The 15,556-nt window shown below is 44.5% G+C and overlaps 1 protein-coding gene across 1 annotated transcript; it reads right to left on the reverse strand.

Annotated features, from left to right (window-relative positions):
- Positions 1-22: 22 nt before the first annotated feature.
- Positions 23-744, reverse strand: LOC125313815 (G-type lectin S-receptor-like serine/threonine-protein kinase At4g03230). The gene is made up of 2 exons (XM_048274385.1): positions 520-744; positions 23-390 (listed from the first exon to the last, which is right to left on the reverse strand). Exons 1-2 carry the CDS (start codon positions 661-663, stop codon positions 85-87), a joined length of 450 nt encoding a protein of 149 aa, XP_048130342.1. The 5' UTR covers positions 664-744; the 3' UTR covers positions 23-84.
- Between the last annotated feature and the right edge of the window lie 14,812 nt (positions 745-15,556).

A 15,556-nucleotide genomic window follows, 5' to 3' on the forward strand; every position in this document is an offset into this window, starting at 1 on the left:
TGGATTTAAATTGGAGGTTTACTTGATAAGCTACTTAAAAAGGAATTCCAGGAGATGAACAAAAATGCCGAATCAATAGTGTGTCTATCGACCTTCTGGCATTGTTACCATCACGAGATTACATGTATAGAGTTCTCTCGGTGAAGTCCTACCTGAGTTGGTCGGACTTCTTTCCATAAAGAAACCAGGCTGTTTAGGCTGTGGCAAGATTGCTTCCTGATTAGTCAGCATGAAAACAACAGAAGACATTGTTGGCCTGTCTCCAGGAAATTTCTGGACACACAACAAACCCACATGTATAGATCTCTCTCCTTGAAATTCAATGTAGGAGTCGGGTAAAGAATCATCCATAAGTTCCAAGGCCTTGCCTTCATTCCACAGCAACCATGCCTGAGAACACAAACAGAAGAGCTCACTCTCCAATCACAGTAGACAACTCAACTTATATGAAATGACTTGGACATTGAGACAATCAAAGTGCTACGACAATAGCATTACTCATCGTAAGCTTCAACTTTCATGTCGAAGAAGGTTGTGGTGGTGACTTGGATGGCAGAATCCTCTGTTCCTTTTCCCACTCACTATCTCTAACAAAAGCACGCCAAAGCTAAATACATCGGATTTCACCGAGAATTTTCCATCAATGACATACTCTAGGGACATGTAGCCACTGTATTAAGAGAATCACGTTTCAGTTCTCCCAATGCCGTGCAAAGTATGAACTTTGGAACTCAGGAAGTAAGACGGCTAACTTATTAAGTACCATCTGACCTTTTTCTTTTGTATTTCTTGTGTAATTTGGAGGCTCCAGTCCCGTCCAGTTCAGGTATTGCTCCAGCCTCCACGGAAGAAGTAAGCTTTTTCTGTGCCTCACGTCAATCTCAACCGTTAAAAAAAATTAATCTTAGCAAATGAAAGATTAATATCACGAAAATATAATAGATGATAAATTTCTTTTATGTCGGTAGCCTACTTTTGTGGGTGGTAACTCACTTGTCGTCTTCGTGTTCCGGCTACACATATAGGCAACAGTAATGGTATCAAGATCGAAAAGTGGTAAGTCAATGTCATTCCTCAAGCCTAGTAACACAATCATTGCCGTCAGTAGACCTTATATAGTTGAGAGAAATAAACTGGCTCATTATGCCGCTACAAACTTTTTTACGTCCTATTTTCATTCCTCTCTTCCAGATTGTAATCCCAGGGGTAATGCCCAGCAACAGCAATCCAGAAATGGCTGAAGCTACAGCAGCGGCGACCAGCTTTCTCTTCTTGGTCGGATCACGAAAGGAATCTGGAATAGCAAACGATAATGACTTCAAATATCTTCAACTAATATTCTGTAGCATTAGATGAGTTAACCCAATTTTCTATCTTGGCCTGTTAAAATTTGTACTAGAGAAGCTCTAATAAAATGAGTAAATACGTAGTTGTGCCTCGCATGACATTAGGAAGAAAGGGATGCGTCAAGCAATAGCCCTTGTACCTAATTCTGATGCGGATAGACGTATATAGAGATCCTCCTCATAAGAAGCATCTTCGAAGTCACTAACATCAATTAGTTCTGCGAACCACATGAGGCACCCATTCCCTCCTCCTCTAACATCTGAATTAGCAAAAGCAGTACAAGAACAATTCTTTAAGCACTCAACCTTGCATTCCTTGAGGCTCATGCTCTTGTTCAATGAGTAGTCAACCAGATCATATATGTCACGTCCCGATCCTCGAGCACGCGGCGTCCCTGCCATCTCGTCCCTCGGGTCATAAAGGATAGCGTCCCGTGCACGCTACCGACCCTTGAAATTTATTATGCATGCGAAAACGTATACTCTCCCAATCTATAAGTATAACCAGGGTAGCAAAGTATGAACATTCATAATAGTCAAATAACGAAATACAGTCATCGATACAATATCAAAAGTGGTTGATAACTAACCCTTCGTAGCTACCGTCCTATACAATCCCATAACTCAGGGCGGCTTCCTAAAACCAACAAAAAGGGTAATAGGGTCAGGAAGGGAAGGGTTCATTTCTCAACTATCCCATAAAGAGGCTATATGACTACAGCCCTCGGCATCAACTCCAAAAAGATCCTAAATTCCATCACTTCGGACCTAAAAAAAAAATGTTAACCACGACGGGGTAAGATAATTCTCGGTGAGTCGACGCCTAAGCTCGGCTACGACGTTGACTCGTTTCGAACGTACTACCAACGGATCACATAGTACAGAGCAGATGTTTCAACCACATGCAACTTACCCGCCAGGATGCCACACGTATAAAACAAAACAGACACGATATGAAAGTTGCAATAAATAATGCAAAAGTGACACGACGGTCGCGTTAAACAATCTAAACAATCCATGACGTGACAATCATAGCAGTCACTCCACCGACAGTATATTAAATCAATCCACACACAAAACACCACTCATCGTCCAATTATTGATGGTTAAGGCCATTCGACCAGGCACACTAGTTAGTTGGTGCCAGCACACTAGTCAAGTGGTGCTCTTTTCGGCAAGATCGTGCATCGTCCCTTACTTCCGGCGACGGCATCTGATAGTCCGTGTAATTCCGATCGTCACGGCGTGGATCTATCGGGAATCCCTATAAGGGCTTCGGTGCTTCACTAGTTGCGACCGGCATCCGATCGGTCCGAGTACAATGACTGTCGTGCATCCGATTCAATCAAAGAATAGTGATTGTCGAGGATATCCAACCAATCAGAAGACAATGATTGGCGGACCAACCATCGGGTGGCCACACAAGCATGTCAAATACCATTCACTCTCATTTTTCACATTTAGCCATTTATTCGTATGAGCAGGCTCATAGACTCGACCACGGGCCGTTTCATGCCAAACATGCGACTTGAACCCACGTATAGTCATACGGGTACCCACACTATCCACCAAAATTTACATATATAAACAGAATGCTCAACCTTCAACAATCGACAAATTAATCAGCAATCGGTCAAAGCATTTAATTAAATTATCGATATAGACGATCGATCAAACACAATCAATCAAACCAATAACACGTATTCGGTCCAATTGGATACATTTAATTCCAACTCATACGTCAACTTAACAAGGTTCAATCTAATTTAGCAATAATCCATCCCACCTCGTTATTCGATCATACGCTCGTCTCTAGCCTATCGCTCGCTCGCGATCAATCATTGACAATCATTCAGTCACCCAATTTAATTCTAATTAGCCACAATCGAACTAACTTAACTAATTTGGGCCAATTAACCTAAACCAAGGCTTTACCCTAAACCGGCCCTAATTAATCTACCTAAACACCCTAAAAATCTAATTAAACTTAATTTGAACGCAATTAGCGTCCTAACCAAAGATTAGAGGTTAACTCACCGTCAATTGGGCGAGGCGAATGTGGTGGCGGTCCTTGAAAAACTTCGGTGCGAACCTCGAATTCGATTGGATTGCCGGCCCAAAACCTCGGATAATGAGTCCAAACTCTTGATTCACTTGGCCCACGGGCCCAAGAAAAGGCCCAATCACAAGGCCCAACACCCTAGATCACGGCCCAAGTCGGTTTGGGCCACGGCCCAGCTCGTAGGCCCACTATCCAGGTCTAAATGCAGCAGCCCAGACCAAAAACAGGGGAAACTGAGGGGATCCGGGGCTATTTCGTGGGTTGGTGGGTGGTGGTTGGCTCCGGGATCGACGGTGGATGTCCGAGGAGGTTGAGGGAGGGTGATGGTGGTCGGTAGAGGCTCCCGGTGGCCGGAGCTAGCGCCGGCAGCAGCCAACAGGTGCTGCAGTAGGCGAGACAGGGCAAAGAAACAAAAACAGGGCAAGCTGGTCGGGCTGTTCCGGAGTTCCAACGGCGTCGGGACTTCGTGGGGCTGGTGGCCGAGGTTTGAGGGAGTGTTGGGACGTGTATGGTGGTCGGAGGTTGCTGGAGAAGGCGGCGGAACAGCGGAGGCAGCAGCTCCAAGCGGTGCAGGGCAGAACAGCGAAAAACAGAGCAGGCAGTGACAGAACCGGTTGTTCGTGGCTGTTCCGGTGAGGCACGGCTGCGACTCGACCTGGTGGTGGCTGGACAGCATCGGAGGAAGTCTGTGGAGGTCGGGGAAAGGCGGAGCTGGGCTGAGGAAGGCCGAACAGGACAGAGAAGCAGCAGCAGCCTGGCAGAAAACAGAGTAGGCTGCTGGGGCTTTTTCCAGCCGGTTTTCCGGCGACTCCGGCGGCGCAATGGTGGCCCGGTGGTGTCGGTGGTATTCTGTGGTAGTTGTAGTATGTGGTGGTAGCTTCGGGCAGTAGAGGTTGTTACCAGAAAATGAAGAAAGAAGGAGAAGAAAGGATGATGGTGAAGTCGGTTAAGGGAGGGGGCCAACGTGTGAAGTAGAGAGAGAGAGAATATTCTGGAGATTTTTGACCAAAGGGCTGAGATGATAAGGTGGGGCCCACTAATTTATAGTCTTGTCCACTAGTTCATAAAACCCTAGGGGTATTTTGGTAATTTCACACCCTAGGTAATTCGCCCGTCCGGAAACCCGACGGAGGGTTATTTGATCCAAACTCGAGTCAATTTAGCCCGAACGAGGATTAATATGAAATTTTCTAATTCTAGGACGCAATTACTCATTTAATCAGAATTTATTCCAATTCAAGTAACGATCCCGGAAATTTCCAATTTCCGATTTCTAATTTCTTAATATCTTATCTTGGGAATCAAATTAAAATTTTCTAGTCGTTCCATAGACTAGATTTTTACTGTTTGGTCGTCCAATCTTTAGGGTGTTACAAGGCAGCTTCACCCTTGAAAGTTTGAAAAACCCTTCTCCTTTCGAACAATTTGCGGGCACATTCCTCATGCAGCCACCAGAAAAATAAAGCATTTGCCATTCTTCCGGTGACTTGGGTATGAAACCCCGCAAGCACGTGCATTTCGAGGAGCTCGAACTTCTGCAGAGGCCATTAGCTCTGCATAATGCGAAGTTGTCGCACGCACGTACATGACAATCCAAGTAGCACTTTCTTTCTTCCTCACAAGTCGTTGAAAAGACCCGGACTCATTCGGACTCTCTGGTGATAATTCCATCATCCATAGCTTGATAAGCGAAATAGACATCCGTCCGGTTGTCGACCAACATTTGCCTCGAGAAGGAATTCGCAGCCACCGAGAGATCGCCGAACTCGACTCCATTCCACACGCCACTTCGATATGTCCTTGTCGAACCATTCCCGAGTATAACAATCTGTGGCAGCCCTTGATCGTCTAATCCACTGGTGTAGTCGCTAGGGGAAGGGTCATCCACGCTTTTCCACGTGGTCAGATACCATTTGAAACCGGATCTCAAGTTCAACCCCATTTTCATACTGGATAAAAGCGTGTCGCACGAGTAATCAAAGCTCTGCCATGAATAGGCATCATGGGGATTCGAACCGAAGTTATCCCAAAGAACAAGGTTTCCAGACTCCGAGAACCGTGCAACATGATTGGTTAGGACCCCGGACGAATTTGAAGACCAAACAATTGTTGGCGTGAGCTGTATTTCCTATAAATTAGGGATTTTTTCTTTTTCTTTTCTTTATTATTGTTTTTTCCTAATTTATTGAGATGCTAGGGGTAGCACCTGTATTGTATATAAGAACGATTGTAATGCTGTAAAGATTCATTCGATATAGAGGAAAATATTTTTCTACATGGTATCAGAGCCTAGGGTTTGCTCCTTGTGAGTACTATACGTTAATTCCCGAATAAATAGCCGTTGTCTTGCGTCGGCCAACTTTGTTTCACCCGATCGCACTTGACATCGGATCCATGGCAAATGAAAACCCTAGAAGAGAAGTGATTCCCCACCAAAATTAGGGGGGGAATTCGACCACGGAAGCATTTTTGGAGAATGTGACCACAAGATTGACTCAGATTCTGATTCAGAACCAAACTCCTCCTCCAGCACTAACACCGCATAATGATTCGGCTTCATCTCGGATTGCGATTAAATTGGATGGAACCAACTATGGCTTATGGTCTCAAGTTGTCAAGATGTACATCACAGGCAAAGACAAGTTGGGGTATATCAATGGAGACCTTCCCCCACCTTTACCTACGGATCTTGTTTTTCGGAAGTGGAAAATCAAGGACTCGATCGTGAAAGGATGGCTCATCAACTCCATGGATCCGGCGTTGATTGGCAATTTTATCAGATTCCCCACCGCTAAAGCCGTGTGGGATTCCGTAGCTACCACCTTTTTTGATGGCACCGATACTTCCCAGGTGTATGATTTAAAGCACCGGGTATCACAACTCAAGCAAGCTGGAGGACCAACCGAATAATACTACAACGATCTTCAAGGACTTTGGCGTGAAATTGATTTCCGTAGGCCTAATCCTATGGTGTGTCTCGTAGATATTGAGCGCTATAATAATGTTGTTCAAGAGGACAGGGTTTACCTTTTTCTGGATGGACTTGATGATCGTCTCGACAAGGTTCGTGCAGATGTCTTGCAGATGCAACCTTTCCCCACCGTTGAGCAAGCCTATGCACGCGTCCGTAGGGAAGATGTGTGCCAAACCGTGATGCTGACCAATGCCAATGGTTTGCCTACGGGTACAACAATGGTCTCACGGGGCGATCGTGGAGACCCGTCTCTGCAGTTGATGGCAGGCGGTTCGGTGGGTAGAGGTGGGTGCTCTCGATCCGTTGTTAAGGCCAAGTCTTAGGTGCTTGGTGGCTGTTCTCATTGTGGCAATCCCAAACACACCGGGGACACTTGTTTTAAGCTACATGGATTCGCGGATTGGTGGGATGATTTTCAAGCGAAGAAGAAGAAATCTGAAGTGGAACCGGGCAAGAGTGTAGGCCAAGCATCCTTAGTGATCGGGAATTCGCCTCTTTTCTTAGTTCCGATGGTACCTTCAACTAATTCTTCCACCCTTCCTCTTGAAGGTAATTGTGGTTCTGTTTTTTTCACTACTCGTCATGGTGGAAACAATGGTTGGATTATCGACTCGAGCGCCACCGATCACATGACACCCGACCCCAATGATCTAGTCAACCATACCTCACCGCAACGAGACAATGTGTATAATGCTAATGGACATCACCATCCTCGTCACCGGGCCGGGAGTGTGGCTCTCACGCCATCTCTTTCTCTATCTCATACATTACTTGTGCCCTCTTTGTCCAACCATTTATTGTCTGTTGGACAAATTATCGATGAGTTGAATTGCCGTATTCTTATGTACCTGGATTTCTGTTTGTTTCGGGACATTCTCACGAAGGAGATTATGGGGCGTGGTACTAAGAAGGAGGGGCTATACATTGTGGATGATCTCAACTCTAGCTGTGCCTATCACACTTCGGTTGGTCTCGTTAGTAAGGAGAATGATGTTTGGTTGTGGCACCGTCGGTTAGGGCATCCATCATTTAGATATTTGAAGTATTTGTTTCCTGAGTTGTTTCGTGATTTATCGAATTCTGCTTTTCAATGTGAAACATGCATTATGGCAAAGAGTCACCGTGTTTCTTTTCCTTTGAGCTCTAATAAAAGTAGCAAGTCTTTTTGTTTGGTTCATTCTAATGTGTGGGGTGCATTTCCAATTACTACAATATCCGGAATGAGATGGTTTATAACCTTTGTTGATGATTGCACACGTATGGCATGGTTGTATCTGATGAAGCATAAAGATGAGGCTCCTAACATATTCCACATGTTTCATAAAATGGTTGCCACTCAATTTGGAGCTCATATTCAGATTTTTCGCACGGATAATGGTGGAGAATATATCAATCAACACCTTACCTCTTATTTTAAGGAACATGGTCTCATTCATGAGACCTCTTGCACTCAAACTCCTCAGCAGAATGGTGTGGCTGAACGAAAGAATCGCCACATTCTAGAGACGGCGAGAGCTCTTCCGGTTGGCGGTAATGTTCCAAAAAGGTTCTGGAATGCAGCGGTGGTCATAGCCGTTCACTTGATGAATCGTATGCCCTCTCGTGTGTTGCAATTTCAAACTCCATTACAAGCTCTATCCCAGTTTGTGCCTCTCCCTTCAGTCTTGACAATACCTCCCAAAGTGTTTGGGTGTGTGGCTTTTGTGCATCTTCACAAGAACCAATGCACCAAACTTGACCCGTGTGCGGTATGGTGTGTATTTATTGGTTACGGAGCTCACCAAAAGGGGTATTGCTGTTATGATCCAACGACCAAGAAGACACATGTTACCATGGATGTGACTTTTCCGGAGTCCGAGTCCTATTTTTCTCCACCTCATTGTTCCTTTCAGGGGGAAAATTATAGTGAAAGGAAAAATTGGTGGGACATTGGCATGGAAGGTGTGGAGTCAAGAGGACATGTGGAGTCCAGGGTGCAACCGGGTGGGGCTGGACCATTAACCAACTCACGTAAAGTTCCATCGATGCGGTTTAATGAGCACCTAGGCCATGGTTCGATGGCAAACAATGAGGGGGAGGGGGCGATGGTAGATGATGAGGGGGAGGGTAATCGCTATTTAGTTGAAAGTGGAGATGACCAGCAGCTTATATCTACACCTAATGAGCAAGATCAACCAGCTTCTTCACAAATTGCCCCTTCTTTAGTACCCGACCACTCTCTTGAGAATGATCCCGAGGTAAGCTCTCTTTATGATCTTGAGGTTTCTGATGATCCTGATTTGGTTGTTAGATATAAACTCCCTGGCAGGCATAACCGGGGCAAGCCTCCTAGTCGGTACTCACCGGATGTGGAGGAAAGAAGGTCTAAATATCCCATTGCCGATTTTGTGTCAACAAGAAGACGGCCGGAATTTTGTGAGGCTTTTGTGTCAAATGTATCAGCTGTTCGAATTCCGAATGGGGTGGGAGAGGCCTTGAAGGATCCAAAATGGGTCCAAGCTATGAAGGGGGAGATGGAAGCATTAGAAAAAAATCAAACTTGGAGGCTTGTAGGGTTGCCGGGAGGAAAGAAAGCCGTGGGGTGTAACCGGGTGTTCACCATTAAACACAAGGCGGATGGTACCATTGAGAGGTACAAGGCTCGACTGGTCGCAAAAGGATACACACAGACTTATGGTGTGGATTATCGGGAGACTTTCTCTCCGGTTGCAAAATTGAATACCGTGCGGGTTTTGTTGTCACTTGCTGCAAATGTGGATTGGCCATTGCATTAGTTTGATGTGAAGAATGCATTTCTTCATGGAGATTTGGAGGAAGAGATTTACATGGAGGTTCCACCTGGATATGGGTGTGTTGATAAGCCGAATGTTGTTTGTAGACTAAAGAGATCGTTATATGATTTGAAGCAGTCACCTCGTGCCTGGTTTGGTTAGTTCAGCTCAGCCATGAGAAAGTACGGTTATTCCCAAAGCAATTCATATCACACTTTATTTTTGAAGCAACGCCAAGGTAAGGTGACTACTCCGATAATATATGTTGATGATATGATCATCATAGGGGATGATATTGAAGAAATTTCGAGGCTTCAAGAGAAGTTGGCGGAAGAATTTGAGATGAAGGACTTGGGAGGATTGAAGTATTTCTTAGGTATTGAGGTAGCTAGGTCTAAGAAAGGAATTTTTTTGTCACGTAGAAAATACGTACTTGATTTGTTGGCTGAAGTGGGAATGTTAAACTATAAGCCCGCCGATACTCCTATGGTGCGTAATCATAAACTTGGAGAGTATGCTGATCAAGTGCCGACTAATAAGGAGGGGTATCAAAGGTTAGTAGGAAGATTAATTTATTTATCTCACACTCGCCCGGACATTGCTTATGCAGTAAGTGTTGTGAGTCAATTTATGCATGCTCCTAGTGAAGAACATATGAATGTAGTATATCGTATCCTTCGATATTTAAAGTCGGCTCCAGGGAGAGGGATAATGTTTGCAAAGAATGGTCACCTTGTAGTGGAAGGATATACGGATGCGGATTGGGCGGGGAACGCAACAGATAGAAGGTCCACGTCAGGTTATCTCACATTTGTAGGAGGTAACTTGGTAACGTGGAGGAGCAAAAAGCAAAAAGTTGTAGCCTTATCCAGTGCCGAAGCAGAATTCAGAGGAGTAGCAAAGGGATTGTGTGAGTTATTATGGCTTAAAAAGCTGTTGTCCGAACTTGGGTATCTACCGTAGTCCGGGATGAAGTTGTTTTGTGATAATAAAGCCGCTATAGCTATCTCTCATAACCCAGTTCAGCATGATCGAACCAAACATGTTGAAGTTGATAGACACTTTGTCAAGGAGAACTTGGATGCTAAAATAATTCAGTTGCCCTTTGTCAAATCTGAAGATCAATTGGCCGATGTTTTGACCAAAGCTGTGTCAAGTAGAGCGTTTGAAAGCTCACTCATCAAGATGGGTATCTTAGACATCTTCTCACCCACTTGAGGGGGAGTGTTGGCGTGAGTTGTATTTCCTATAAATTAGGGATTTTTTCTTTTTCTTTTCTTTATTATAGTTTTTTCCTAATTTATTGAGATGCTAGGGGTAGCACCTGTATTGTATATAAGAACAATTATAATGCTGTAAAGATTTATTCGATATAGAAGAAAATATTCTTCTACAACAACACCCTTCGATTGGTTCAGAAGAGCTAGATTCCCCTCATGGCCAAACGTGAGAACACCACTCGAATCGGTTAGCGGGTTGCCTCCATTAGCCACCCAAACTACTGTTTCAGGAGTAATCTTGTACCATATCCCCAAGTACCTGCTCTTGGAACTTCCAGGAGAGAAGAAGCCAAGCTCAAAGCTTTGGCCGGAAGAGACCAATGTCTCTCCATCTTTCATAGACTGACCTGAACTCAAGGAGTCAGCTCCAAATGACAAGCCCCCCACAAACGACACAAAGATGATAGAACAGTAAAAGCAGGTAGAGAAAGGAGCTTGCATTTTGTTGAAGCCTTAACGCCTGACTACCTTTTCCTCGTAATCTGTATATTAAGCCAGAGTAGGAAGATGGGAAGACTTCTGTAGAATATCAATTTCATGTGATGTGATGATTCAAAGCGCGCCAGGTTTGTACAATGCAAGCAAGAAACTTCCCTTCTACCCATTTTTCTCGATGATCAACTCAAAAGCTGATATGAGTCCTCACGTTTGCCCTAGACCTCACTGTAGTACACATTGGCGTACCATAACAAACGTGAGAAAGACAAATACTCAAGAAATTAAATGTTAGATATCAATCATTATCCGATCACAAAAAAGTGTGTAAATTGGTCTAAAAGTCCACATTGTTTTGGTATTTTTTTTTTCTCTTTCTTGGGTAAAAAATTAATTGCTTTGTTTATAGACGATAAGATGGAACATTGACATTGGGACCTATTTCTCACAGGTTGCCATTAGGCTCTTCAGCTGGACATTGGCGGTCTGGACACGATGCATGACATTTCTTTTTTTTTTTTTTGGATCGAAATGACATAAAGACACCTCAAGTATAAATATTTATATACGGCGTTCACTTTGATGTTAATATTTTTTTTTTTTGGAATCACTTAAACACCAAATCGGAGAAAAAATGTTCACTTTAGTACCAACGGTGAGAAATTCCGGAGACCTCACCGGAGTTGGCACTTAAATAATCATTTTTTTTAAAAAAATTGGCACTTAAAGTTATCCAAAAAACGATCACTTTAGTTTCAAATCAGAGAAAAATGATTACTTTAGTGTTAATCATAAGAAATTCCGGCGATGTCACCGGAGTTGGCACTTAAATAATGGTTTTTAAAAAAATTGACACTTGAAGTGATTCAAAAAAAATATTGGCACCAAAGTGAGCACCGTACACAAATATTGACACTTAAGATGTCCTTTTTCCAAGACGAAATTGAAACTTCATTTATTCAACGTATCGATTTAGAGAAACAAGGAAAGCTAGGTACAAAACACAACAAATCCCACGAAGGTTGGGCATGACTTAACTAGAAGATAAAATCAGGACAAAAGAATTTGTCACTCTTTTCATTTTGATTAATAAATACTATGCACCGGGAGAGCACATGTCCAAGTTTCGTACAAGGATAAAGTGAAACAAAAAGTATAACACCATTTAAGCTCATATAAAAGGTTAGAGAGTCGCTATCCCGTGGTTAAATATTGACAATTAATTTCAGTAAAAAGGCCTTCACAAGTTACTCGAGAGAAAATTATTCAAAAAGTCCTAAACTCATTGCATTTTGGCTAATTCAGTCTTAAACAGCCAATTCAATCCTAAAAGGGAAAATGTTTATGACTGAATTGGCAAAAGTCCAATAGGTAAATGGCATAATTTTTCTTAATTAAGGCGACAGATTCTACTCGAAATAAATCGATAGTGTTCGGACTATATTAAAAATGTCATGCCCCGATCCCCGGGTCCACGACATCCCTACCAAACTCACCATAGGTCACGAAAGATAACGTCCAAGATACACTATCGACCTATAAACTTAGGTGCATGCGGAACGTCCAACTCTCTCAAACAAACAAGATCAGCAAGAATAGAAAAGTAGGGATAACACAACCGTCATTCACAAATGAAAATTTCATTCATAAAATCAAAGCAGATGAGTTTTAACCCTATGGAGCTACAAAGACATATACAACCCCATTTTTCGGGGCGGCTCGTTAAGATCTCAAAAAGATACACGGTCAGATAAAGTTAAATTTTTATCTACTCCCAAAAAACTATTCTAACATCCACGACCTAGCCTCCACGGGGCTCCAAAAAGAGGGCTGTCATATCTAAGCTCTAGAACCTTGATCAGAAGAGGGCTCCGCCTCCATGTCATACTCGGGGTCCACAACCTCCCTATCCGACGTATCCAAATCCATAGGATCCCAAGAGGGGACATAAGAGCGCGGATTAGGCGGTCCCTCATGTCTCTGTAGCAGGCCATAGAACACTCAATGGTCATTGAGAAATCAGGCCTGGAAGAGATACAACACTAGGTGCGGCAAACCTTCCTCGACCTACATCTCGGTAATATGTTGCTCCCGCACCCGCCCCGAGGGCACTTTCTCATGGTGGATAATATAAAAATGCTTGTCGGTAGGGACGCTGAATCGGACACGGTGCTCCATCACTTGACACCCGAAATGTTAATAGGTGAGAAATAAATCTCGGTGAATCAACGCCTAATCCTAACTAGGGCGTTTATTCGCTTAGATGTCCTAACATACGATCACATTATCAAAGAGCAAATATTTCAACCACATGCAAGTTTACCCTCCGGAAGTCACGCATAATGCAATACGTACGTGACATAATAGTCAAACCAACCCATTCAATCTATTAGCAAAGCATCACGTCACTTGCATGCACATGACGCCACACATAGTTCATTTATTATTAGCAACGACCCGTAGATCCAACACACAAGTTAGTTGGCGCTCTCTTGGTAGGACCAGGCATCATCCTTTACTTTGGCTTTTGATAGTCCATGTGATCCCGCTTGACCAACCAAAAGACAATGATTGTCGACACGGCATGGAGCTAACAAGAATCCTTAAAAGGCTTCGGTCCTTCACAAGCTACGACCGGCAAACGAACCGCTAAAAGACAACGATCGACGTGTGTCCAGCAATCAAAAGACAATGATTGCCAGGACCGACCAACTAGAAGACAATGATTGTCAAAATTACCGATTATGTGACCACTCAAGCACTTCGACAACCAGTCGGTTCATGTGACCCTACTTGACCAATCAGAAGACAATGATTGTCGACACGGCACGGAGCTAACAAGAATCCTTAAAAGGCTTCGGCCCTTCATAAGTTACGACTAGCAAACGAACAACTATAAGATAATGATCGACGCGTATCCATCAATCGGAAGATAATGATTGCTAGGACCGACTAACCGTAAGACAATGGTTGTCGGAATTACCGATTATGTGACCACTCAAGCACTTCGACAACTTGCTAGTCCATGTGACCACGCTTGATCAACCAGAAGACAATGATTGTCGACACGGCACGGAGCTAACAAGAATCCTTAAAAGGCTTCGGCCCTTCACAAGCTACAGCCGGCAAACGAACAACTAGAAGACAATGATTGACAAATATGTAGCAATCGGAAGATAATGATTGCCAGGACCGACCAACCGGAAGACAATGATTGTCGGAATTACCGATTATGTGACCACTCAAGCACTTCGACAACCAACCAGTTCATTTCTTTGAATTAGGTCGTATGCTCATTCCCGCATGCTCAAATACTTGGTCCAAAGCCGTTTTCGTGCTAAAACATGCAATTTGATCTCATACGTGGTCACATGAATGCATAATTCTATCGACTAACAATTCAAGCAATTTGAGACGATTAACCTCCAATCAAACACTCAAAGCAATCAACAATCGATTTCGGCATTCAATCCAACAATTCAAGAGACGATTAATCAATTGAGGCCAGACAATTTCGATAACAATTTCTAATCCAAACAATAGTCAATTGTACGCTCGTCTCTATAACCTATCGCTTGCTTGCGATCAATCAACCACGATCAATCAATTCTAATCCACGATTAGCCACGGACAACTTAGCTAATCAACTAACTTAATTAATTACGGTCATTTACCATAAACCATGTTTCTATCTATTTCGACTGTAATTAAACTACATAAACGCCCTAATTAGCTAATTTATCTAATTTCGAACACAATTAGTGTCATAACCGAGAGTTAGGGGCTAACTCACAATTAAACCAGCTCGGACGGTCTCGGCGATGACAACGAACTCGGCTCAACTCGGAGACGAATATCGGCGACTCGCGGCCAAATTGGAAACCTCGGGTTCTCGATTTTTCGGGATTCGAAACTTAGTCAAAGGCGGTCAGATAAGCGGCGACACGGAGCTTGAGGTGGCGGCCGGTGGTCGCCGGTGGTCGGAAAAAGAGCGGTCGGAGGCCGAACAGTGAAACTTGGAATAGGGCGGCGGCTAAAACAAGGGAAACAAGGCGTGCCGGGGCTGTTTCGAGGGGACTCGAGCTGTCCAAGGCTGGGGGAAAGGTTAGCCAAAGTTGGAGGGTCTCCGGGGTGACCTGGGGTGGCAACGGTGGCGGCTAAAGGCGGCGGGCCGAGGGTTGGACAGAATCGGCGCAAAAACGGGACAAGCGTAGGCGGAATAGGGGAGGTTCGGCCGGGGTTCAAATCGAGTTCCATAGGTGCCAATTGGCTTCTAGCGACTCCGAAGGACGGTGAAGGACGACGACAGGGGGTGGTCGGCGGGCAGCCGATCTAGGCGGAGCAGCAGCAGCAGCCGTGGGGGGTCGGCGGCGTAAAAACAAAGCAGCGGGCATCGGGGTCTTTAGGGAGCCGTCCGACGGCTGCGTGGTGGCGTGCGATGGTCGTGGCAGTAGCCGAGGGTCGGTGGGGTGACGAGGTGGTAGCTGGTGGCAGCGTCGCGGGCCGGTGTCACGCAAGTAGGCCACGGAAGTCGAGACAAGGCGGGGTGATGGGTGAGGCAAAGCTCGGCTTGCAGAGGCGGTTCGGCGGTTCAACGGTGGTTGAGGTGGTGGTGGAGGAGGCTAGTGGTCTGAGATGGTGGTGGCGCAACAATAAATGGCCAAAGGAGGAGGATGGTGGCTCGGTGA

This window comes from Rhodamnia argentea, chromosome 2 (genome assembly GCF_020921035.1).
Source record: "Rhodamnia argentea isolate NSW1041297 chromosome 2, ASM2092103v1, whole genome shotgun sequence".
Classification (NCBI taxonomy): domain Eukaryota; kingdom Viridiplantae; phylum Streptophyta; class Magnoliopsida; order Myrtales; family Myrtaceae; genus Rhodamnia; species Rhodamnia argentea.

What these genes read in the sequence shown, in the direction of transcription:
- LOC125313815 (XM_048274385.1), bottom strand. Translation starts at nt 663, where the DNA reads ATGTCCCTAGAGTATGTCATTGATGGAAAATTCTCGGTGAAATCCGAT. An exon ending in ACCACAACCTTCTTCGACAT is followed by an intron (nt 391 to 519) that starts GAAAGTTGAAGC and finishes TTGTGTTCTCAG; the next exon opens with GCATGGTTGCTGTGGAATGA.